Source organism: Lissotriton vulgaris, chromosome 7 (genome assembly GCF_964263255.1).
Source record: "Lissotriton vulgaris chromosome 7, aLisVul1.2, whole genome shotgun sequence".
Classification (NCBI taxonomy): Eukaryota; Metazoa; Chordata; class Amphibia; order Caudata; family Salamandridae; genus Lissotriton; species Lissotriton vulgaris.
Genome location: NC_141695.1, coordinates 546,700,988 through 546,727,405, shown reverse-complemented (window position 1 = coordinate 546,727,405; position 26,418 = coordinate 546,700,988). Strand labels below are relative to the sequence as shown.

Genomic DNA, 26,418 nt, shown 5'->3' with positions numbered 1-26,418 from the left:
TCCGTTCACAACCAACCTCTGTAAACTACACACTTCCGGGTTTGTACAATGACACGTCACAGCTAGCAAAATACACCGGTATAACTCACATTGCCCTAATCGAAGGGTGACTCACTAAAGCACACGCAGTTGTTTTTTTGAGCTCACTTTAGCACCAAACATAGTGCTTGCCAACCACGTCGGATCACATTGTTTACAATCCTGGATATTGACGATGGACACCATTAGGGGTGATAATATGGCATGATTTGGGAGTAAATGAGGTTTCAGAACATGTTTTTACCGAACAAGTTAAGCTTCTGGTTTAAGAAGAGGTTGTGCCAGACTCGTAGGTGAGGTTATCCTAGGAGGATTCTCTAGTAGTGGCAGATGGAGATGTCAGAGCCTTCTTTGTACTGCTCCAGGTTAAACATTTGGGGCCAGATGTATGACTGTTTGTGCGGTCGCAAATGGAAAATCGGCCCATTTGCAAATGCAAAAAAACTGTGGTGGTATGTACAAATGCTATTTTGCCAGTCGGTGAGTCGCAAAATAGTGTTTGCCAGTCGCTATTAGGTGGGGGCGTGCCAAAGGCATCCCTTCCTAAAACCGAGTCTGAATGGTATGTACCATTATTTTGCAACCGCATTTGCGGTCTCAAAACAATTGCAGTTTACCACCTACTTCAAATAGGTGGTAAGCCACTTGCAAACAGGAAGTGGTCCCCTAGCCCCTTCCACGCTCATGACGAGCTGGGCTCGTCATGGCGTAGCCTCCTCGCACGCTGATGACGAGCCCAGCTCGTCATGTAAAGTGCGTTTTCGCAAATCTCAGCGTGCGAGCAGAATAACGCTAGCGCGCATGGTGCTAGGGACCCCTTCTTCTTTGTGAATGGATGCAAAAATATTTTTTAAAAGCAAGTTGGGGTCCCATAGACCACTGCCTACTCCTAAAAAATGAAACAGAAACGTTAAATGTTTCTTTTTGAAATGAATTTTGTTTTCCTTTAAGGAAAATGGACTGCATTTTTTAAAAAAAACCTGCTTTATTGAAAAAGCAGTCAGAGACACGGTGACCTGCTGACCCCAGCAGGCCACCATCCCTGCGAATGTTGGCCATTCCCTATGGCTGGCAAATTGTGACCTATCTCATGAATATTGATGAGGCTGGTCATTTGCGACCCCATTAGGAACCGCAACCAGTGTCTGAGACACTGTTGGACATTCCATTTTGAGAGTTGCAAATTGAAAGTGGCAGAACATCGCAATTTGCGACTCAAAAAATGAGATGGTCGTACATCTGGCCCCAATTGCATGGTTTGTACCATGCACCGGTTTTGTATTTGCACATCACATCATATAAGCACGATTGTACAATGCTACATTAAGATTCACATTGCTCAATTTGAGAAATGCCTCACAAACTTTGCGCCCCACTTTCACTTCAGTAAAGTGTAGGGCACAGTGACCTAGGAAAACATATATTGCCTAGAATGCACAATGTCCTGCATATACTGGCTTACCACCCTCTCGTCCCTTCCCATACCCTGGCAGAGCAGCACCTACCTGCTATGGACAAAGAACAGGAGAAAATAATCCACCTGACCACACTTCTCAGTTGTGTTGCATGGAGAGCCTGCTGGTGCTGTACAAGAGGTACCTCCAGCCTCCTCTCATGCAAGGGAAGCAATGGTGGTGCCCGGTTACTGAGGCGACCTCTCAGCAGTTGACATCAGTTTTCCCGCTTCTACAACACATGACCAGACCAAGCACCTTACAGTCATTCAGGTACCGAGCACATACTCCTGCTCTCCAATGAGCAGAATTTGAAAACTTGTATATAGGCACCCCCAACCTCTGTACCAGTGCTTAATTTGAGCAAGTGGTTTCTGGTGCTCGGCCCCAGCATTAAATTTCAACACCAGCACTTATGACAGTTTGCCACATGGTGGAGCTGTCTGATTTACAGATGAGCCCATAAACAGTGGTTTATTGATTCAATATGGATTAAAAATAACTCATACCTTGCCGAGCAAGCCATTCTTATAGCTTTGGGGGCCTGGAATAGTTTGAATCATCACACTTGTAGGTATGAGATGGTTAGTTGTTGGGTTGGTACTGTCACAGGCAATGCTGGTAAGGGCAATGGGTGGTGCAAGCTGCAGTGGCCTCCTCAGGACCCCACTGGCACCTATACATATATATTTTTTTAATTAAGCGCAGTTCGGTACCAAATATTTGTGGGGAAAACATGGCTTTATAACCGGACGAGACAATTATTACTTTTCTGTAAAATTACAGGACCAATTTGCTCTGGTATTTGAAAAACAACATTTCACAAAGAAACCACAGTCTCTCTTTAATTTGGTGTACATTCATTTAGACTTTTCTCAGAAACCACTGCCAAGGTAGTCTAACAATGGAATCATTTGTTTGAGAAGAATTCCTAATAAAATGTGATTGATGGCACAGGTTCCACATTTTTGCTGTTTTTCTCAAATTCAGAGAAGCTTTTTAAAAGGTGCCTGTACTGATTAATTTCCGATTTTCTATCAAATTTAGTGAAATAATTAAATATTCTATGAGAGTTAAAACTGAATTGGGCACATTTCCATCTCTCTAGTCCTAAAATGCTAATCCACATGAAATTTGGCAATCAGCCAAGTAGTTAGATACATTTTATGTTTGGAAAATGTTGTACTGGTAAATTGTATTAAATATTAACTCGGTATGAAAGAGGAGTTTCTGTGCTACCAATAACAAATGACCATATATTATCTCTCCATTATTTGGCAATGGGGGTGAGTTTGGCATGTTTTTGGGGAGGCTATATTGCCCATATTCAGGCTTAGGACGTACATCTCGGGCTAAATACATCAGTAGAACTGGCATCTTCATCTAGATCACATGTTCAGAAGCTCCTAACCCATCCATTATCAAAATTGTATAACTAAAGAATAAACTGCCCCATCAAAAAACTGCAGGTTTGACCATCTGATTTGGCATGAGAACACCTGAATAGTGATTCACAGATCTGAATTGTTTTAATGGTCAGTTCAACAAATAAAAGCTGAGGCAAGAGCAGACAGATGTTGTTAATCTGTTTCAAAATGATGGATTTAGACTCTTAGATTTAATTCTTGGCAGAAAGTGTTAAGACAAATAATATATTTTGGAATCTGTTGCTCACAGTAGCCTGCTCCTGCTCTGGAAATGTTCACGTGTCCTGGCACCCAAATTAGCTGCCCTTGTCCTTATATTAGCATCAGGTTTGACAAAGCCGGCGGAAGGGATGCTGTTGCAGTTTGCACAAACAATTTTTCTTAGAGGAGCAGAGACTAATCCCCCAGATCGGACTAAAGCTTCTGCCCACTTATTTCAGTGCAAATGTAACGAAAGACACGTTTGGTTTTTAGCAGATAAAAGACGTCTGAAATGTGACATGTAAACAGTACGCGGTTTTCCTGTTTTTAATTGATAACTCAAAACAATTTGTCAACCTACTGAATTATAAAATGTCTTTCAATGGTGTTTTGGTGAGCGGCTGCCACTTTTTTGTACAGGTACCCGATTCGCACCCTCTTTCGTAACTCATTAATTTATTGCATTTTTAGGCCATTGTTGTCTGAGGTGGTGGTAGAAGTGATAGAAAAGATGGCAGTGTTAATAGCTTACACTAGTTAGGACAAGCACTATAGAACGCCTACTGCAATATAGAACAATTACAAAACAGATTGCTTTTTGGACACAATGCAAGTATGAAATAAATAATTGGGTGAGTGATGATTGAGTATATTTTTGAGATGTAAAAGAGTGATTCATGCAGTACACTACAAGCAGTCCATATGAGATGGAATGATATATCAGACTGTCAAAAGCAGACGGTGCATGAGTAACATTCCTCCAGATGAGCCAAAGCTCACAGCGTGTATTATCTAAAGAATTAGTATCAACATATCAAGCAGGCTGCTGCGTTATTGTGGCAGACCTAAACAAGCATTGGCAGTGCCCATACATCTTCTTGTACATGAAAGTGTCTCTTCAGTCAGTGCTAAGTTTAGGCATTAATAAGACATCATACATGAGTAAAAAGGAATGCGCTCCCTTCAGATTATTCAAGTTGAATTAAACTGCAATTGATTTGACACTTATTTTATTATCTTAGTACAAAAATGATCTTTCAAAACCGCATCTGAACATCGGGTATCTTTCTACAATCAAATCAAATCTCAAAGTGGAAACTTTGTACCCCGAGGTTTATTTACATGGTTATTCAACACCAAACCCATTGCCTACATGGGTATTCTGTGAGGTTCCCTGTAACAAAAAAATGGTCTACAACCTTTGACACAGTGTATGGACAATCCACCCTATAAAGCCTATTGGCTTTAAATATAGTCTATTCACAATGAATCTGTCTACTTCCTTTGTCAAAACGTTTCATACTAAACAGATTAGACCTATAGCCTTGATAAATGGTTTGTTACAATAACCAACTCAGAGCTGTGTATTGAGCAAAAGCTTTATCACAAGGCAAAAAGAGAAATAAAAGCACTTGTTTTCTATGCAAGTAAATATCTATCCACTCAAAAACTTTACAAAAGAAACTCAACATTTTGACAGAGCCAAACTCCTCTCCTTTTAAGTTTTAGAAAGACGTTATTGATCATAGTTATTTGAAATATAAGATATTAAACATTCTGCAATGAACTACAGAATAATGCTTTCACATAGAAGATATTGTGAAATAGAACACCATATACAGAATAACACATCTAGACCTTTGAATGATTCAAAACAGTAATGACAGCAACATTTACAGACATCCCTGTATGATCAATAAGGAATTTAGAAAGAGAAAGTAAAAAGTTAAGAAAAGAAGAGAAGAAAAAAAGCCGGACACTTGATGATGAAATTTGATTCAAAATGGTGGGGTTTAAGATAACTAAAGAGCTAACAGTGGGACACGATGCTTTACAAAACAATATCAAGGACAACACCAGGAATAAGCCTATCTTTGACAATGGTTTGGCCAGTGATAAGAGCAACAAATCATTTTGCTTTTTTTGATCATTACAACTACTTTGTATGCTTTTCTTCAAGTCCATTAACATAACTCACACATTAAAGAAAAAAAACATTTTAAAAAGAGAAAACAAAGAAAGGGAAAAGGGACTGAATAGTGGGGAATTAATTGAAAGAAATGTAAAGACAAACAAGAAGTGAAGAATATGTAATAATAAACATAGAGGATTCTATAGAAAACAACAATCATTGAGAATACTAACATTATAAAGTATGTCTATAAATATATACATAGGATTTATAGATAAATGTGGTAATGAATTATAAATTGTACGTAACATAGAATTAATAAATATTTTCAAGGGGGTTTAGGCACCTCATCAATCAAAGGTTGTTGTAAAGCATACGAAATAGCAGTCGTATTTAGATGAATTGTAACAAGAGACCGTAGAGCTTCCATAGCTTTTCATAGCAAGTGAGAGAAGTGCAATATAAGCTATATCAAGTCTATGGTTATAACATATTCCATACCACCAAGCTTGCAACACAATGTTTTTGAGTTCTTCAAGGTTTTCTTTAATTTGCTGTAATGCAACTGCTAACAAAAGGTCAATTATTTTAACATTTCACATATAATCACTCTAGTCTTCTGATAAGCTGCTTAGGAACAGATTGGGATAGGAAAAAGGAACATTTGACTAAAATACAGACTTTATCTGTTCCCAAACCTTAATCCAAAACTGGTGAATGCAATGACAACTAAATATTAAGGGGCCTATTTCCAAGCTCCTTGCGCCATTGGTGCATAATTTTTTGTGATGCACTGGTGGTGGAACCTACTGCCCCATATTTACAAGGACACATGATACCAACCTTTGTGGCTTTCCGTGGCTATGTAAATATGTCCCCTTTACATGCAACACTGCGTGTGAAAGGAGCATGCCATTGGTGTTGCTGTGGGTGTTCCCACGCAAAACACATGGCTTCTGCCACATCTCCAGATTTACGAGAAATCATAAACCTAGAAATGCGATAAAAATTATATGACTCTCCAAGGGAGGTGTAGGGAGGCGCAACAAAGAGAAATGCTGTCATTTCTCCTTGTATTTTTCCTCTTTTTATGCGTGCTGCATTCTGCAGCACACATAGAACAAGGAAATCCCCTCTTGTGATTGTTTATATGCAGGAAGGTGTCCCTTCCTGCACATAAACAATCCTTAAAAATTGTGTTCTTCAACTTTTATGTGTACTGCATTAAACACCACACATAGAAGTTGAAAAACATAATTAATTCTTATTGTTTATGTGCAGGAAGGCAGGAAGAATAATTTCCCTCAATGGAGGCACCCTTGCACCATAGTGAAAGGAGACCTGCGTTGGCGCATGGCAGCAAATTGTGCGCCAGCACAGAGGAAAGCAAAGGGTTCCGTCATGGTGTAGATGTGACGCATTGTAGAAATGAGCATGGTGGCTTGCAGCACCATGCAGCATTAATTCCTTGTAAATGAGGCCCCCAGTGTTTGTAGTCTGTGTTACATTCATCACATGACCAACATGTGGTAGGGATGTTGAGGGTTATCTTAGACAAAATATGAGGAGTTATAAGAAGCCTCTCTTGAAGATTTTCGAATCTTGAGTCAAATTTGATTCCACAGATTAACAGAACAGTTAACATTGAGATCTTCTCCCACATCAGTTCCACCTGTGATTGTTGCCCCTCAGTATCAGAAGGGCTAATCATTTTATACAGTGTTGGTACTGATGGTCTTGAGACAAGAGAACCAAAGAGGTGAGTATCTGATATCCTTAGACAAGCCCTCTCTTAATTGTGTTTTCTAAAGCTCTTTTTCTATTGATCACATAAGGTAAAGCAGCAGTTTAGCTGTTAAGCCAGACCTAAAACTGGGAGAAGGATGAGGAGTAGACAAGAACTGCTTGCTGGTGGATGATTTTTGCATGGCTGGAATGAGGATAAAGAAAAAGAAAGTGGAGAAAAGCTTTTACAAGCTCCAGTAGGAGCAAATACGTAGGAAGAGAGGCAAGATCTCAATAGCATATCCTCTACAGGGCAAGATTTTGCAGTCATACACTGCTTGGCGTGAATGGAGTACAGGATTGTGGGGGCTTCAGGCACAGATGTTTTTTTGTCGTCCTTGAAAAATGCTTTTTTTGAGTTTACAAAAGGTATTGCCGATAGTTCTCCTTGCGATACAAATTTATGTCTGCTTTCTGTATTTCAAGTGAGCCTAAAGTTAACATTGAACTAGTTTTGACAGAGGTAACATTGTGTGTTGGCTTCTCCTGAAACACGATGCCTCATCAAAGCAGCGGGACTGAGAAAGATGTGATAATCTATGATGGTAATGGGATCTGAAGCATCTTCTCCACCAAAAGGGAAAGGTGTAAATGTCAGCATGTGTTTAAATTATCAACACCTGTCAGAACTGGCTAGGATTTGAAGAGAAGCAGGGAGCCAACCCTGGAAATTCTAGGTAACAGCTTTGAAATGGTTTGTGCTGGCATCAGAGGCACCATGTGGAATTGTTGACATTTACAGACGACCATCTAGATAAATAAGGGAAATTCTGATTCTTAGAAAGATCATCTGAGACCAATTGCTACAATTAGTCATCAAGAAAAAAACCAACAACATTAGACATCAGTTCCAGGATGACTCAGTGATTTAATGCTTGCTCTGAAATATGCAATTTCAGCAAAGCCAACTCAGCCTTCCATCCATCCAAGGTCAGTAAACTGAGCACCATTAAATTGAGTGATAGTGACTATTATTATTTCTAAATGGAAACCGAGTCAATTGAAATTTCCTTAAATAAAAACCTGTTGTACAAAGGTGAGACACAGATTTCGAGAAAAAAAAATTGGAACGATATCCCTTTTGCTATTCCTTGAAAAACCATTACAGTAAGAAATTAGGGACGAATTCCGGAAGAAAGTAGGGGCTCAACCTTCACAGTAGACCAGTAGACTAGTGAGCCAATTCACATAAGGTAATGCAGGAATGCACAACTGTGTTCCTACCATAAAAAACATGCATATTGTGTTTAGCCCTTATTCACAAAAGACACCTACAACATTTGGGGGTGCTGGGAGCACAGTGAACATCTACTGGCCTGCTCATGAATATTCAAGAGTTGTTTAGGTCCACTGAATGGAACTTGATAGCCCACTCTGCTACACACACAATACAGAGGAGGAACAATGGACAATTGTAACTATACTTACCGGGGCATACCTTCAACTTTCACATGTATTTGAAAATGTTTTGTTAGACGTTTGAAAGCCTTCATATTTTAATTTGGTGCAATAGTACATATGTTACTTAAGACGTTTGTATGCGTTGTATATGTATGCCGGGCATCTTTAGATGTATGCAGTGTGTAGAACTGCACAGTGGCAGAAGTGACTGAGGGGGGATATGACACTTATCCCGCTATCTTTCCGTAAATATTCACAAAACTGCACCTTGCACAGGTTTGCTTGTGTATCTGGAAGTGCATAAACACCTGATATTGTTCAGTCACTCTGTTACCATGGTTTTTCTTATGTCGTGTTATCGCATCCGTTATCACTTTGTGAACCTGCTCCAAGATGGGCAGCTTAGATGGCATGATTTTTTGTTCATGAAGGCCATTGTGAGTTCAATAATGGACGCAACGTGAACATAATGACTGTGGGTCATTATGTTAACGACCCACAGTCAATGCCATGTGTTTGGGTCCACTGTTCACTGGACTGGAGCAACAAGAATGTCCAGAAGAGCAAAGACAAAACTGTTTTGAAAAATGTGCCGATCCTGATCGCTCATGCCTCTGAAAATAACAAATGTCTTGATTTTTCTTTTCTCTTGCCCTGTTACCCTTTGCAGAGATTCCAGTTGCTCCGCCCACTACGGCAGCCAGCAGTGCTGAGGAACCAGCAGGTAGGCATCTTCCTCAATAAGTGAAATAGAACTTGTTCTTAGTGACGACACTGTGTAGCTGGGACAGCCCAATGCCCTTCATGGGCCAGCATGCCAACTTGATGGATTTCTAAATTCAAATCGAAACATGATTGGGAGCCTGTATAAAAGAGATATCCCGTGTATACAAGGTGTTCAAAAAACCTCCCCAAAAATACTTTATCCGTTTTTTTTCCATAAATATTCTTTATCAGGTACAGCGAGGATTCCATTTAAAAATAATACAGCAACAAAAATAAACAAATAAAACATAAAAGTGACACTTAGAGTGGACAGCAACAATCTATTGTTTCAAGCTTAAAGGTGACCATGATGGGACTTCTGCATTTTTTAGTTAAGATGTGTACTAATTGATATATCTTATGTTACAAGACAAAATACTGATTATTGATAGAGCACATGTGGCTAGCAGATACTAGAGCGTGCTGAAAAGCCTTCACTGGTTCCAGTGGTGGCTACCTTCAACTTTAAGGGGTCTATTATAATGTCGGGCAGATCGCCACCGCCCGCATGGCGGTGGCGATCCACCCGACATTATCTCCCATCCGCCTTCCATTTCCTCCCTCCATATTATGATGGGAGGGAAGACCGTCTGCCACTTTTCCGCCCGGTGGACGAGTCGACCAGGCAAAAAAAGGGTTGAATATAGTGGCGGTGTCTGCTAGACACCGTCATCCATATTATAATGCATGCGGGAGGCAGCCTTTCCGTGGCGGCGGCATACGGTTTTAGCAGTTGGGGGCCCGTTGCGGGCCCCCAGGATGTTGGAGGTCTGGGGGGAAACACATGGAGGGGGCACATGGGGGTTACTTATGGTACCCCCCTGCATTTGCATGCACAACGTGACCGGCATGGCGTGGTGTCTGCCACGTTGTGCATGCAAATGTACAAATGCCTTTTATGCATTGCGCCGGGTGCTGCTGACTGCCCACCGCAATGTAAAAAATGTGGGATCCTAATTGTGTATGCGGGACCGCCGCACACATGGCGGGCGGTCCCATTTCACGATGCGAAGTCCGCCCGCCATCGTAATAGACCCCTAAGTATCAGAAAATACACAAGCCACACAAGATCTTCCCACACACCCTCAAGTACCAAAATATCAATGTACATGAGCATCTGACTTCTAAACCGATCTGCCCTACACTCCTGTATCCAGATGCATGGATTGTGGAGGGGGAGTCATTTTAGGGTCAAAGCCCCTACACTCATGCACCACCCACCAAAGCATATCCCGTAGCCCTCTGTTCTCCTCATGAAAGTCCAGCACACAGTCCTCTGACTTCTGTGGCCAGCAACTCATGAACCTGCTGGCCTGTGAGCCAAGCCTAGAGATGATTGAGATTACAGTGTTCCCATGACAAGCCACAGTGCCTTAAATGGAACTATGGTTCTTTGTTACCAAGAAATGGCAGAACTCTCACATTAAAAGAGCTGCACCAGTGCTAAAAAAGTGCTGATAGTTTATAGAAGTCCAGATATAAAGCACCTGGTAGTACCTGCCCTCTTAAATCACTAATAACCCACATAAATTAAATTGTCCATACATGTAATAAATAAACTCAACGTACTTCTGCAATTCATCCATGACTGCTTCTGAAATGTTCTCCATTGAAAGAGTTAACTTGTACTGAACCATCATAACTCTAGTGACGTAGGGTCGTTGTTTCACGTTTGCCGACTCGATATTCTAATACCTGCCACAGAAAAGTGTAGTAATTACATTTCAGCCATCATGGTCAATCAGTGAAACTAGTAATATGTTCAATGGGTCCTCTGGATTTGTCAGCTTATTGATTACTATATTACTTGTTGATTCATTTAATGTATATATAAAACATTTCTAGATATGTGTATTAACAAGCACAGATAGATTTACATAACATCCAGCCAGCATATATGGAATCATGAGGGAGTTGTATGACTTCATAGATTTAGCATGATATGCCACCTATGGCATCAACAATCACCTTTTCATTAAATTGTATGCACCAAAAAGACTTATATTTAAAAAATGTTAATAACCTATTTTAGTATTCCCCCGTTAGGTTCCTTTTCCCAGGCAACTATATTTGAGATGTTTTAGTCATATTATTTTTCTAACGGCTTGTTAGATACACAGGATCACATATTACAAACCTGTTTCCCACCATCCTCGATCAACTTTTATCAGATTTAAAGGGCTTATTTAGAGTTTGGAGAACAAGGTACTCCATGAACAAACATAAGATGGGTGTCCTCTCTGCCATATCACAGGTGCATTATAGTTTAGGGCACTGTAAATAAGGCTGAATTATGATAGAGTACTCTGCCTGCTAAACTCTTAATAAGGCCTAAAGTCTTTTTTGCTACATTAGTTTTTGTGTTTCTCTAAAGCAGGACTTAATTTGAAAAAAGAAGTGCCAGGTTCCTTGTCAAGGGGCCACCCTGGCTTGCAACACCCATTGTCACTGCCAGCACTGCCAATGGTGATACCTACATAACTACTAACCATCACACTTCTATACGTGTGACAATTCGGACTGTTTGAGGCCCCCAGAGCTATAAGAATGGTGTGGGTGACATGTATTAGTTCTTTTTTTAACTCTAAATTACATAAACAGTGTAACCATGTGGCAGCTGTCATAAGTGCCTGTGTTGACAATTAAGTGCTGATGCTGAGCACCGGAGAACACTGGCTCAAATTAAGCACTGCGCCAAAGGAGACTGAGAAGCTTATAAACTTTCCAAAAGTACACGGACTGGTGAAGTTTTAAAGCAGCGTAAAATGACTAGAGCAAGAACATTTTAAGACAGTTTATTCTTTAAATCTATCATATATTAAAGCGAGGTCTGTTTACATTTTGGTTGAATTTATGTGTGATATATAACTTTGTATATGTTAACACATAAATATAATACAGGTGGGTCCTCCCATCATGCTTTCAGCAAACCCACTTACTCATCTAAATCATGAATATACAAAGCCTAGGTTTAGTGGTTTATTTTGAAACCTTATACCATAAGTAATAGTTCAGCGTTTTATGTTTTTACTGATTAATTTTAGATACAGATACATACAGAAAAGGCCTTTTTTTCTGCCTGCGTTTATTTAAAGAAAAATTAATTTGCTGTTAATTTGAGTATCTCTCCATGTTCTTAATCATGACCGCAAGACTAACAGCTCAGCATACTGACAGCATGGGAAATTAAACAAGCATTGGCAAAGCCAACAGGGACCGCCTTGGCAAGCTGGACAAAAAAGAAAACCTACCGCTACCTAAAGGTACCAGCTTTATTCTTGCAATAAAAAAATGTATTTAACAAAAATCATCATGCATAATTTTCATAGAACACTATGAGTGTATGCAGTCAGGCAAGTATATTTAAGATCAGTTATAGAAACAGCCGTTAGTTTAAATGATTCTTAAACTTCCAAAATTCCACCCATCACGCAGGGACTTCGCAAGCTTCATTGGCTTCCCATGCACGGTTGGTCTAAATTTAAAACCCTCTGCTTAGCCCACGAAGGAATGCATAATTTAGGACCAGATTTTCTTAGCTCAGCTTTTATGAGACATAAACCCAACTGAGAACTCAGATCGGCCAACCTATTAGTTGTCCCTAAATTTAAGAAGATGCAATGGGGTGGTAGAGGTATAGTCCTCAATAAAATCAAACTTTGGAACAGTCTCTCACCTCAGCAATTCCTTCACTAATATCATTCAGGAAGGAGGTAAAGACCTGGCTATTTAAACTCAAATAATCAGTCACCAGGGCCGGACTGGGAACAAAAACCGGCCCTGGCAAAGTGCTCGGCCGGCCCAACCTCCCCCCCCCCCTCCCGGGGGGAGGAGGATGGGGGGGGGGGGGGGGGGGGGGGCGGCCGCGCTCTTTGCCAAGGCCGTTTTTGCAGCTATGCTGCAAAAACGGCCCTGTAACAAAAACGGCCCCCGGGGGCCCAAAACCGGCCCCCACCCGTGCGGCCCACCGGGGGATTGCCCGGTGCCCGCAACGGCCAGTCCGGGCCTGTCAGTCACTGGCCCTTTCAGTCAGCACCAGGACACCTTGTGGTAATCGCACGCTTTAAAAATCTATTAACATAACAAATGCACACAAGAGAAATGCATGATTCTTTCTAGTCCTAAAAAGGTACAGTTGGTTTTGATTTACTGGAACACAAAGGCGTAGTTTAAACATACAAGGATGATGAAAAAAAATAGAAAGAAATCTATTCTTTATCCATTTTTTTCCATCCTTGTAGTAAGTAGCTCATGAGCTATTATTGGTAGCTCTCCAGCTACCTGTAAGTAGCTCTCCAGTTTGCAATTCAGCCTACTCAATTAGAAGCTTTTGCTTAGAATAATAACATATATGCTAATTCTCAAAGACATGTATTCAAGAGAAAAATGTGTGTATTTTCAAAACTCATAAAATTATATTTGGGGACAAGGTGGTTGAATTTCTAAAATATATGTAAAGCGGATATATGAGTGATAAATCATGCAGTATTGGGAAGATTATTATTACTTATTACTAACAATATTACCTTGGTGCAAGGGGCATTGGAGCTATGGCTGTTGTGCATTACACATGGTGAGACATTCCACATTGACAAAACATTTTTAGGTTTTGCCTAGCGGAAGCTGCGCTCTGCGCAGCTTTTCCGCGCAGGCGAAATCCTGTTGAGAACTGTAGTGTGGCTTTTGTTCGGCCCTCGTCCTTGATTGGCTGGCTCCGTAAACGGAGCCTTGCCATTGGACGAGGGGCCTGTCCGTCAATGCCGGACCAGACACGGGGGCGTTCCCGACATTCTTTGGCTTTTGCCGACGTCACGCGACGCCGGGAACGCCCCCGTGTCTGGTCCGGCATTGCCGGCACTTCTACGTCTCTCCTGCCCCGTGTCGCATCTGTCCCCGGAGAAAAGCCGCCACCGAGACTATCATCGGGCTCGGGGCCCGCAACGTTTGTTTCCCCCCTTGGTTTTGGGGTTGCCAGCCTGCCTGCAAGTGCCAAGGTATTGTTGATATCCCCCGCGGTGCGAGCCGCCCCTTCCCGCTGACTCGCACCGCTCTGTGTCTCTCTGCCGCCTGCAGCTCCGCGCTGCGAGAGCGCTCCAGCCCCTCCCGCTGGAATCCTTTAGCGGTCGGGTCCAGCAGGCTGCAAACGAAGCCCCCGCCCGCGTGACTGAGGCGGCGCTGGGTCCTTGGGCCTTCCCTCCCCCTGGATAGCCCTGAGGTCGGTGGTTCCCCCCCGAGTGGGTCCTGTAGACCAGGGGGGCCATCCGCTCTACAAGACCCGACCGGGCCGTATTAAACGTGCTATTTGCGTGCTCTCGGGGTTTGATGTGGTGTCGACGTGGCTTTGAGTCAGAAACCAGGTATTGTTGATATCCCCCGCGGTGCGAGCCGCCCCTTCCCGCTGACTCGCACCGCTCTGTGTCTCTCTGCCGCCTGCAGCTCCGCGCTGCGAGAGCGCTCCAGCCCCTCCCGCTGGAATCCTTTAGCGGTCGGGTCCAGCAGGCTGCAAACGAAGCCCCCGCCCGCGTGACTGAGGCGGCGCTGGGTCCTTGGGCCTTCCCTCCCCCTGGATAGCCCTGAGGTCGGTGGTTCCCCCCCGAGTGGGTCCTGTAGACCAGGGGGGCCATCCGCTCTACAAGACCCGACCGGGCCGTATTAAACGTGCTATTTGCGTGCTCTCGGGGTTTGATGTGGTGTCGACGTGGCTTTGAGTCAGAAACCAGCAAAGCTCCTGGAAGGAGCTGGGCCCTGATACTGTAGACAGCAGGAAGGCAGACGGCCTCCGTTAAGCACGTGCTGCTCCACGCACAGTGGCCCACCGTACCCTGAGGTCCCGCATCCTGGCAGCAACCCCAGCCTACACCACACGCAAGAAGCCAACAGTCCCTGAGATCTGACAGGACAGAAGCACACAAATCCCGCGTCTATGAACTCATGGACCACTCAGCCACATCTGAAGACTGCGCATCCATTACGTGCTCCACGCAAACCATGCATCGACCCTCCACGAGCAGGAGGGAGCATTTATGTTGGTTGTAAAGTGTTGTGGTGCATTACCAAGTGTGTAAAGTTACCTACAATATTAATATGCAAGTAATACCGGTGTAAAATGCTGAAAGAGCTTGTTTAAAGTGCTGTACGATATTCAAATGCGCGTAAAGTGCTGCTGGGTATTAATCATGGTTTAGTGAACAATAGTCTGCCGCGGGATATTGATCTGAGTTTGTGATCCGGGGGTCCACATTGGATGTACATTGCCAGCTGTGAAGGAGTCGGGGAGTGAGGTCGGTACTCGCACGAGCAGGGCAGAAGCTGACCGAGCAGGCCGCGCCCCCATCCGCGGCTCCAGACAGTCAGTCGGCAGGTGGCGCGGTGGCCGGAGCTCCCGCTCAGCCGCAGCCTGCCATTACCGCCTGCCCTCGGGGCCTCTCGCTCGCAGTTTCAGGCTCATTAGCAGCCGCATCGCGTGCAGAGACGGCTCGCGGGTTGGAATCCCGCACATGCAGCGGCCTGGGGCTGCAGAGACGCAGCGGCCCCATCGGAGTCCCCAGGGGTGGGCATTGGTGAAAGTTCAGTGACCCGGCCTGCCATTGTCCTCGGAGGCACCCTTGACCCGGTTGGCGGGCGATCACGGGATGCGGACCTCGCCTGAAGAGCTCTTTGCTGGTCATTGTTGGCCACAGCTCAGCCACGTGCTAAAGAAGGAGGCGCCCGCATTAGGGTCACCCACGCTCTGCTACCACAGCGTTACGGGTGCCCAGGTAGCCCATGCCAACATGGAAACAATGGGGTGTCAGTAATGTACCCAGGGCCTATAAAACTGAAATATAAAAACGGGGGAGGGGAGGGGGGGTCTCTGAAAGGGGCGTGGCCAGTGTAATTAGGGGCGTGCTAAAAATCTGTGCTTACTTGGCATAATGTGCCGCCCGACTTGTATTTGGCTGTTTCTGTCATTGCATTCTGGTGTTTGATACAACAAGTAACATCATACCTACAACAAGTCAGGACTTTTGGCTTTGTCAATTGTTATTAGTTGCATAAAATAAATGAGCTGCAACTATGGCTTGTTATATATAATATTAAAAAAGCTTTCAATTAAAGCCCTGGCGACCCTACCACAATGCTGCTGCTCTTGCTTTTCAGAAAGAGAAGGGGAATCCAGAAAGAAAATGGCTCTTTAAAGGATTTCCCTTCCCCCACAACCCTCAGCTGGCATGACGTCATGCCGTCACTTCTCCACTAGTGAGAAGTGCGCAGCCTATGGGTGACTAGCTGTGGGTTACAGCGGCCCGCACCCCATTCGGCAGAGGGCCACCACCGTTTTGTGTTACTGCATTGTTACCGTGTGTGTCTCCCCCCTCCGAGGTCTCGGTGTTCGTTCTCTCTCACAGGCCTCTGCCCCCACCTCTTCTCCTCACGTTCTCGCCCAAACCTCTGTTGTCCATCAGAGAGTAAGTAACCTCTGCCCCTCAGATGCCTGCGTGCTCGATCTCTCCCACCACACTCTGCGTTCGTTTCTCCCGTCGGAGATTTCCTCTTCTAAACCCAGCCGCGGCCCAACAAGCCCGGTCTGTGCCCGTCCCTTTGTATTCCCCCCCCCCCGTCCCTGAGTTGTGCCCAAGGGGGACCTCGTGTCTCTGGCTATGCAACTGCTGCAGTCAAGAGGAGTTGGCCACGAAGTGACCCGATTGACGTGGACAGTGTTGAAAAGCGTGGCCTGTGTTTAAATACACGTTCCAGCACGGCTGCTACAGAGAGAAGACCGTCAACCCGGAGGATGTGTATCACCTGTAAAGGGGATGCTTCTGGAATCGTGCTGCAGAGGGCTGTTGCGCGGGTGGGTGGGCGTAATTCAGTCTATTGCCTATGGGTGACTAGCTGTGGGTTACAGCGGCCCGCACCCCATTCGGCAGAGGGCCACCACCGTTTTGTGTTACTGCATTGTTACCGTGTGTGTCTCCCCCCTCCGAGGTCTCGGTGTTCGTTCTCTCTCACAGGCCTCTGCCCCCACCTCTTCTCCTCACGTTCTCGCCCAAACCTCTGTTGTCCATCAGAGAGTAAGTAACCTCTGCCCCTCAGATGCCTGCGTGCTCGATCTCTCCCACCACACTCTGCGTTCGTTTCTCCCGTCGGAGATTTCCTCTTCTAAACCCAGCCGCGGCCCAACAAGCCCGGTCTGTGCCCGTCCCTTTGTATTCCCCCCCCCCCCCCCCCCCGTCCCTGAGTTGTGCCCCAGGGGGACCTCGTGTCTCTGGCTATGCAACTGCTGCAGTCAAGAGGAGTTGGCCACGAAGTGACCCGATTGACGTGGACAGTGTTGAAAAGCGTGGCCTGTGTTTAAATACACGTTCCAGCACGGCTGCTACAGAGAGAAGACCGTCAACCCGGAGGATGTGTATCACCTGTAAAGGGGATGCCATTAGAGGGGCCGAGAAGTGGAAGGGCAAATAGGCCATGGTTTGCGTTTGCTTGAATATTTGTGTACCGCTACGTAAGAGCCCAGTGGCGTAGTGCCCCCCACCTTGCCCTCGTAAGGAGTTTAAACCAGGGAAGCTAGTGGGCTTTAAGGATTATATAACTGGACCCTACTAAACCTTAATTAGTTATTTATGGGCCTCTTATGTCTACTGACAAAATGCTCATGAATAACACCGTTGAGGAACACCATAACAGAGGGCGTGGGTGCTGTCATGCACAGAAAAGAAAACCGACTAAGAGAATGAATGAAAATAGTGAAAATACTAGAGGGATGCAGAAAAGTGAGCATGAGATGGAAAGGTAAGAAAAAACAAAGGTAAGAGGCAAGATGGGGGAGATATTAAGCGAAAGAATGGGGGGGGGGTAAGGAAGGATAGAGAGAAAGAAGAACATTTGAAAGGAAATGAAGAAGAACATGTGAAAGGTAGGGTAGAAGGGTGGAAGAGTAATGGGATTGGGTGGGTAGAAGGATGACGAATGGACAGATGGGGAGAAGTGAAAGGACGCATAGATGGATGCATGGGTAAACTGATGGGTGGGTGACTGGAGGGGTGGATGTATAAGTGAAAGGGTGAACGGATGCATAGGTGGATGATGTGAAGGGATGGACGGATGAACAGATAGAAGGGCGAAAGATAGTTGTAAGTAGGGTGAACGGGTGCACAGAACTGTCCGAAGACTTGAGTCGGGCTTTCTCCTGGTCGTAGGTATGGTTGAAGTGGGGGATAGTTTAATAGCCTGGTTACTTCCTCGTGTGAGACCGTAATCTATCTGAGTGCTTTGATTACGTGACTGTTATGTGCTCCAAAATGAATGTCATGTAGAGTATGGATACCAAGTGACTACATGCATTAGGACACTAAGTATTGTATAGTAGTTGTATTTCTACAATACTTCATACCACTGACACACCTGACGTGACCGACCACTTGAGATCTGTCATCAGGCGTTGCCTGCGTTTTTCACTGTTATTCTGGAAATGCTCCACTTTGAGTCACCGTGTTTATTAGTACATTTATCTGAATTTTGAAATGGATAAAAGGACACATTCAGCGTGGAGGGGCCACCGCCCCCCCCCCCCCCGAAAATTACTTCACTGAATGGGAAACGTTATTTTAAGCAGAATAGGGAATAATTTTACCCGGGGCGTGGTAGTCGCGCTAGAAATGCAGCTTTTTTGGCAGGCACACAAATAAAAATAAACAAATCCGGCTTAAACAGTAATGTTGTTGTTGCCAGCTTTTTATTAAAGTGCGTTTTGCTTTGTGTCCTCGGCCAAGTGGTGTTCTTATCTCTGTTGGTGGCGTGGTATCTCCTGTTCACATCCTGGAGGACGTCCCAATCTGTGACAGTCTTCCTGTGGTTTGCAGTCCAGTTTTGCCCACTGTGTATTGTTGTGCATTCACCTACTACGACAGTTTACTTTGTATGTTCAGTGCTTCAATTCTTTAGCTTCTATTGCTGGGTTTAAAAAAAAAATATTTTCATATTCTCGGTTATTGTACTTGTGTTTACCGCGGATATATCAGTGTGCCTCACTTAAGTGCCATTTCTTAGCTAAACTGCTCTTTAAAATTGGAGGCTAGCGCAGCGTACGAAGGGGGTGTTGAACGGCTCCTGTTTATTTTTCCGGGTATCTCGCGCTCTCCAGTGACGCCGAGATTGATGGATCGAATACAGACTGCGCAGAATGATAACTAATGCACACCAGAAGGGTCTGGTATCCTCTGTGGATGAGATCTAAAGCCCTGTGACTCGCATTAAATGTAGCATACTTCTGCTCTGTGTGGGGGGGGCTCTGTGTGGGTGTATGTGTGGAGGGCGCTGTGTGGTTGTGTGGGGGGGCGCTGTGTGTGTGTGTGGGGGGCTCTCTGTGGGTGTTTGTGTGTGGCATTTGCGAGAGATTAAGCTATTGGCATTGTAAATGACAATGCCATTTATTTATGTTAAAAAAAACATAAATAAAAATAATGTCAAGAGCAATGCCAATAGCTCTAACTTTAACAAAGGCAAAACCATTGCATTGTAAATGCTTGTTTTACATTACTGCTTGCAACTGTGCATGATGCACTGAGCTGACCACTGCTGGTAATCTTCCATATAGTGACCACTCATACAATATTGTCTGATGTGGTCACTATTACAACACTAACATTAGTAGCTTCGGATGATTTTCATTGCACGTACATAGCTCTTAGTAAAGAAAAAGTTGGGAACCCCAGGAAAAGTTACATTATTTGCCCACCAGCTGTGGCACCTAATGCGCATGTGCACAATATCAGACACAATTCTGACACTTTCAGTGCAAGACAGCTGAAGGCAGAAGTGAGCAGACACATTATTCCATACTGTATGCTATGGTGATCGGTAGGAAAATGTGATTGATCGTGGACCAAACCAATGGATGAAGCGGCGTGACCCAAAGGCAAATTTGAGAGTGTGTATTGCAGTAAAAGAAATTGTATTTTCAGAACCAACATATGTTGATGTTTGGAAGAAAAAAAAATCCAAAATCTATGTGTAGCTATCATTTGAGGGAAAATTGTGAGGCAATTGGCAGACGTATTACTAATGTCATTCCCTTGGTGTCAAGGGGACTGCATGATTGTTACTTAGCCCCTTTAGCCCGTCGAACATTCCGCCCCAGTGCGGACGTTCGATCGCGCTAACGGGATTCGGACGTCCAACGGTCGTGAGCAGCACCAGCGAGGTAGCGCGCGCGACGACCGTTGGACGTTCGAAGCACGGAAGGGGTTAATAGCCACGTAGAGGGCATTCGATAATGGACTAAGCCTTTTTCATATTACTGGTGGCAACCAAGCCTGATGCAATGAGGTGATCACTCCTGGTAATCTTGCATGGAGTGTCCACAAATGTAACCTAGCCTGTAGTGGCCACTATAACAACACTAATAATAGTAGCTCAGGATAATTTTCATTTAACGTAAGTATCTCGTAATGCACAAAATACCGGATACCCCCTGAGTTAGATAAAGTAACAGTAAATACAAGGGTGCACATTTTTTTTCAAATATGTACAATACTGGAAAAGAAGGTGCAAAATATTATAGTAAGAGCAATAGTGCATTTATTCAAGTACAAAATGATAATAAAAAAATATTTGAATGAGGATACCTTCCTTCCATTTGGTTGTCATGGTGCTTCTCACATTCTAGTAGCTACTGTTCATTGTATGCGGTCAGGAGCAAAGGACTGCGATCACCATGGCAGATATACATTACAGGAGAAAGTAAGAGTTTGGAAACTAATGCTTGTGTGCTTCTAGCCCACAAAAATCAACCCACTGGGAATCTTTCCTGTTTCCCCAAACCGTATCTTATCCCAGAGTTACCTCATGTCAAAGAAAAGCACCTTCCGTTCATTACCACGCGGTGCGTCCCATAATATGATTACCACACCTCGGTGGTCATCATACATGACATGGAAACACTTCCCACAGAGATCAAAACAAAAATAACATCCTTCCAAACACACACCCTACATGACGTAGTGTGCTACTCATGTAGGCCAGCGCTGTAGCACCCCACATAGGAGTAAGCACTATATAAATTCTGCAATACAATACAATCATTCTCTTATAGGGCTGTATGAAATGTTCCATTATGCTTGTTTTGGGTGTGTAATTCGCACAATTTTACGTTATGGATTGTAAGACATTAGGTCAGTATGAACTTTCGCGAGTTTTTTTGCAGAAGAGGACTGGCTATAGCATAATATGTGTTGCAAGATACTCTTTCCCCATAAACCAGTCCCCCTTCCAACATATTGAGTGACTTCTTAAGGCAAGGTATGCATTCACGTCAGAATTGTAATTGCATTTACATTGAACATTCACTCGAGATACCCTAAAGTGCATTTCATGTAATTTACACATACATTTGAGCAACTTTACTGGCATTTCACATCCTTTTGGGGCAAAACATCAACTTGCCACATCCTTATTCTGAAAATCTAGTGCATTACACAACACTGTTCTAAAGTGGGAAGAAAGGGCTCCAGGTACACCTGCATGGAAAGTCACTTGAACTGGCTTCTCTGCACTTCCTTTCTGAGGACTGTGACGTTAGGGATGCTGATCCACAAGAATGGTTGTTTCAATAGAATAGGTGATATCTCGTACATAACATGTCTACAAGCAGGATCTTTCGGTCTTCGTAGGAAAGGCCTCTGTTTCAACAGGTTTGTTTTTTTTGCTTTCCCTGTCTCCATTTTGACCACAAACAAAGGTTCTGGCCTAGGACAAAGGTGGTCAGTACTTTTTATAGTAAAGAACCAGCAAGGATAGACTGCACCAAGCCAATTTCTGAAAGAGGTACGAAGAGACAACCATTTTGTTCAGGGAGTCAGCTTGTGCCAGTATGCTGCCTCTTCACCAGCACAGGTTTTATCAATAGGCTTACTTGCTAAATGTAAAACACGTCGCAACATAAATTTGAGTTTTGGAAGATAAGGAGGGAGCTAAGAAGCAGTGTCCCTTCACTGCGCATTAGGTGTGTGGCCACCCATCTCAGGCCGGCCAAATCCCTCATTCGCAGTGAAGCTCTCTCCAGCCTCAGCTGCATTGCTGGGGCAGGAGAGAGCAGGCACAGGCTCCCAGTCTCCCTGGAAATGCAGTTTGCTGGTGCTCCGGCCAATCCTGAAGCTGCTCTCATTTGAGAGCTGCTTCAGGATTGGCAGCAGGGCAGTTTGTGAGCCTGTGTCCAGGGCCAGAAGAAGGATGAGGCGTTGCGCGGGAGAGGGTGGCAACAAGGTAAGTTTATTTTCTTTTTTTGCCCGCAAACCCTTCCCACCTCTCTCCTCTGGCCCAGCCCGCCCCTACCCCCCACTTTGGCAGGAGACGGGCCGCTACTGTCTATACCAAAGGTCAACCATATTAGTGGAGAAATGGTAGAGTACAGTTTAAGCACAGGAGAGGAGGTTGGAGATGTATGATATGCATGCCTAATAATAAGGGGTTTTACAGAGCTTAATACCGCATTTTTGCAAGTACTATATATTGCAGCTGTTAGTGCTACCCATTTTAATAGTTCTCAATTTATCATTACGAAAGGCTCAGGACAAAAGGCTGAGGTAGCGCCAACAGGATTCTCCATCAACCTGCAGGTCACAATCGATGTCAGTATCGAGCACTTTGTTCTCTGAGCAGGCCTGCTGTTATGCTAGTTGGCAAAGTGAGAGCAAGAACTAAATAAGCATTAGGAAAGCCAATAGGTCTGACGTTGGCAGGCAGCCTTTTGGCTTTGAGAGTTTCTTCTTTTGTTTAGTCATGGTTTTTGCAAAGTTTTATTATTTGGGAAGCTGCCGGGCCCTCATCAATCTGGCAAAAAAAACATTAGCTAAAAGCAAAACTAAGTTTATTGGCCTAAAAAAAGCACTCGTTGCCATAGTAGTTATTAGCACTTAAAGAAGTTACTTTCTGTGTGGATATGCTCTTGTGAATGGACAGAATGCCATCACTCACAGTGAAATTAGTCAATAACTAAAGTGGGCTGAACCACTCCCTGCTTCATGAAGTCTGTTGTAATGGGCGGATGAAAAATGTCAATGACATAATACCAGACCAATGGTGAAAGACTCTATAACCAAATGTATTTTATGTATATTTTTAGTAAAATTAAAACATCTTGCCTTACAACAGATCAAAAAAAACTTTTACTACTGAAATTAATGGTCCATCTATCACAGTCTTGTCCTAAAGCAAGATGGTCTCACAAAATGTAATGATTTTAAATACTGTGCAAAGTAAACCTTCTAATGCTTTAACTGAAGCAGCGGAGCACACACCCTCTGCCTCACTGCTCTGCTTGGTGCAGTAAGACAAGCCACATCTCAGACGCTTTTGAGACCCTGTTTACAGCGGCAACCAGGAGAGACATGGATTGACTTCTTCAAAAAAAAGTAAATATAGGATGGAGGTTTTATTTTCTAGGACGACATGGCTTACTCTGCATAAGGAATTGGCAATGGACTTTCACCTTGAGGCTTGTGTTGAAAAGGAGTACTGTCAGGTTGTAGCAATGCGGTCTTCATAGGTCGCCACTAAATTGGGAAACAGAAAATGTGAGTTTTTAGTAAAAAAGGATTTTCCTGATTGCGTCCTCTGAAACTTGATTGGAAGACAGCAAATGAATATTGCATTGCACATTCTGCCCTGGGTTATAGAGGGCTTCAAAGGTTTGGAAGATTAAAAAAAGCACAAAAATCCACGTATTAACCCAGAATGCATTACACTCCCTCCATGCAGTATGGCATCCTTTTTTATGCATCAGGACACACTATGGCTCTCAGAATTTATTATTAATTGTAACAGGAATGAGGTTTGCAAGTAATTTGTTTTTAAAAAATTGAAAAATGAAACATTTTGCCAACTCCATTTCTTTAGTAAGTAGGAATAATTTAAAAAGAAACCAGGCAGGAATTAGAAGCGGGCAGATGGCCATCTTTTCACTTCTGTGTCTTCAGAGAAGTCTCAATAGGCCTGGCTGCTTGAATTACTCCGGCAAAGAAGTCAGAAAAGAGACTGGAAGTGAAATTAGGTGGGAAGGGATTGGTTCCCAAGGATATCCCTGCTGACCTACTCTTATGAGGTGTTCTTCAGACATGCAGCCTGCTAATGATCTAGGAAGACATGGAGAGGCTCAGGCGGAGATCTTGGGGAGCAGGCAGAAGAGTTAGCAGGAGAGGTTAGTCCAAGCAGTCCGCAGTGCAGCTACTTGGCAGATTTCCAACACTAACAATAAAAAAATGTAAAAACAATCTGATACGTCAGCATATTTCCGGACATACCAACTAGACAGAGGAGGAACAGAAAACTGGAAAATCTCTAGATTTGTCACCAATAAACTATATTTGACTGAGGCTATTTAAACAGCAACGCCCAGACCAGAGACCAGCAGTTCACTTTGTACTGTACCAGATATGAACCAATTGGGTGAGGTTACAGGGTGCACATAATGATTTTTATAAATCAATCAATCAGGATTCATAAAGCATGGCTAGTCACCCGATAGGGCGTCCAGGCTCTTGCAGACCCCGGAAGCTTATTCGAACAGCCAGGTCTTGAGGGCCTTTCGAAATTTCGGAAGTGAGGTGATGGTCCGGAGGTGCGTGGGACGGCTGTTCCAGGTCTTTGCTGCGATGTGGGAGAAGGAGCGTCATCCACTTCTGCTTTGGTAGATGCAGGGAGTATGGGCAAGTGAAAGGGAGGTGGACCATAGTTTTCTCAGCGTTTGGTGGAAGTTCAGGTGGTGGTTAATGTAGGCAGGTTATTCATTGTGTAGAGCCTTGTGCGAGAGGGTCAGCAGCTTGAATTGGGATCTCTTCTTTACAGGGAGCCAGTGGAGTTTTCTGAGGTGGGGTCTGATGTGAGCTGGTCAGGGCCCAGGGGTTTTGAATATCATCATTTTGCAATCCTACTAAGGGATATGTTGGGATTCAGGGGCAAGTTATGAGTTAACAGTACTGTGTATGTTATTGTTTATAGTCTTGCAGGGATATTGTCTCCGATTCAGGGTTGCTGATTAAATGTCTTTGGGTTGTAGGCGATGAAAGTTTGTTTTTGAGTTCTTTCGTTTCGGCTCCCTGGGATCCCTACCCTTGAACCAACAAGCTGCAAGGAGTGCAAAGTTCTCATAGGACAGGGATTTTCTCTGGTAGGTGGTCTTTTGTTTTAAACACAGAAGCTTACAGTTATAGAGGATGATTTAAATTTGTTGTGGTCTGGGTGAGGGCACCAAAATAGTACTTTTATCAGGAGATGATGTGATAGGTTACAGGATTGTTTGCAGCAGGGCCCATGATGGTGTCTGCTAAGCAGGTGAGCAGGATGTTGCCACCATCTAAGTGGCACAGGACAAAGCTCTAGATGGTGAAGCAGAAGCTGTTGTAGACAGGAAGGACTTGAACGCAAGCAGGAGAGTTAGTTAGAACCACTCTTTCTGTTCTTCTTCTGCATGTAGCATGGAAGGATGCCTTGGCGCCTTTGTGAAAGCTAAATCATTTGAATCAGGTAATGATGAAGAGTGACAGGTGACAGCCATAGATGAATATGTAAGGCAGTAATGATTATATTTGCTGCTTATGGATCCTGTCAACACTTTGAGGGAAAGATGCTTAACATGAATGGACTGGCAAATAGAGATATATTTATGGAATACGTCTACATGGAACCGTCACAGGGTTCCATATATGGGATGAATAGCATGGGGGAAAGCACAGAGCCCAAGGGACACCATGTGACTTGAGGTGATTGATCTTGATGATCCCATTTGCATAAACTGAAGTCTGATTGAGAGAAAGGAGTGCCATCCCAGGATAATCCTGGTGATGCCCTTGAATATCAAGAAGGCTGCAAGGAATGCGCAGTAGTCCATTGTGTGGTAGGGTGTGGACAGGTTTAGGAGAACAAGGCCGCAGGGATCTCTATTGTCCCTGGTTTGTAAACTGTCTGCCCTGATAGTTGTTGTTTTAGTGCAGTGTCAGGGGAGTAACCCAGCTGGTCCTAGCAGATCTGGCTTTCAATAAGCTCTTGAGGTAAGATGTTAATTGTCAATTTTCATAATTCTTTTGATAAAGATTTTTTAATCGAACAGTTAGTTAGACTACATGATTTTTCGGAATCATATACTAAAAAATACAAATTGCTATTTGGTTTTTGTGCTGGGCGATATTAATGTTTATTGTTGTAAAGGAAATTGTTATGTCTGGGATATTCTAGGACCGATTGACCAAGAGAACATACATTTTGAGCACTCGCCACAAAGATCTTATTTGGAGGAACTGGTGGCAGAAAATGACCTGACGTACCCAAAGCTAACTGAAGGGGAAGAGATAGTTCCAACTTGTAAGGGTAAGGGCCTTGGGTCAACCGTTGATTATATTTTTGTAAGCACAGCTGTGGCCAATAGGGTAAGTGGGTACAGTGCTTCCTGGTCTACCTT

General features: G+C 43.9%; 1 protein-coding gene across 2 annotated transcripts in view; it reads left to right on the top strand.

The window, feature by feature from the left end:
- Window positions 1–26,418, top strand: part of NTN1 (netrin 1) — a 464,858-nt gene that overhangs the window by 324,118 nt on the left and 114,322 nt on the right. For both annotated transcript variants that reach the window (XM_086930628.1, XM_086930627.1), the window contains one exon: window positions 8,890–8,943. In XM_086930628.1, the coding sequence (XP_086786754.1) occupies window positions 8,890–8,943 (54 nt within the window). The remainder of the gene's footprint in view (window positions 1–8,889; window positions 8,944–26,418) is intronic.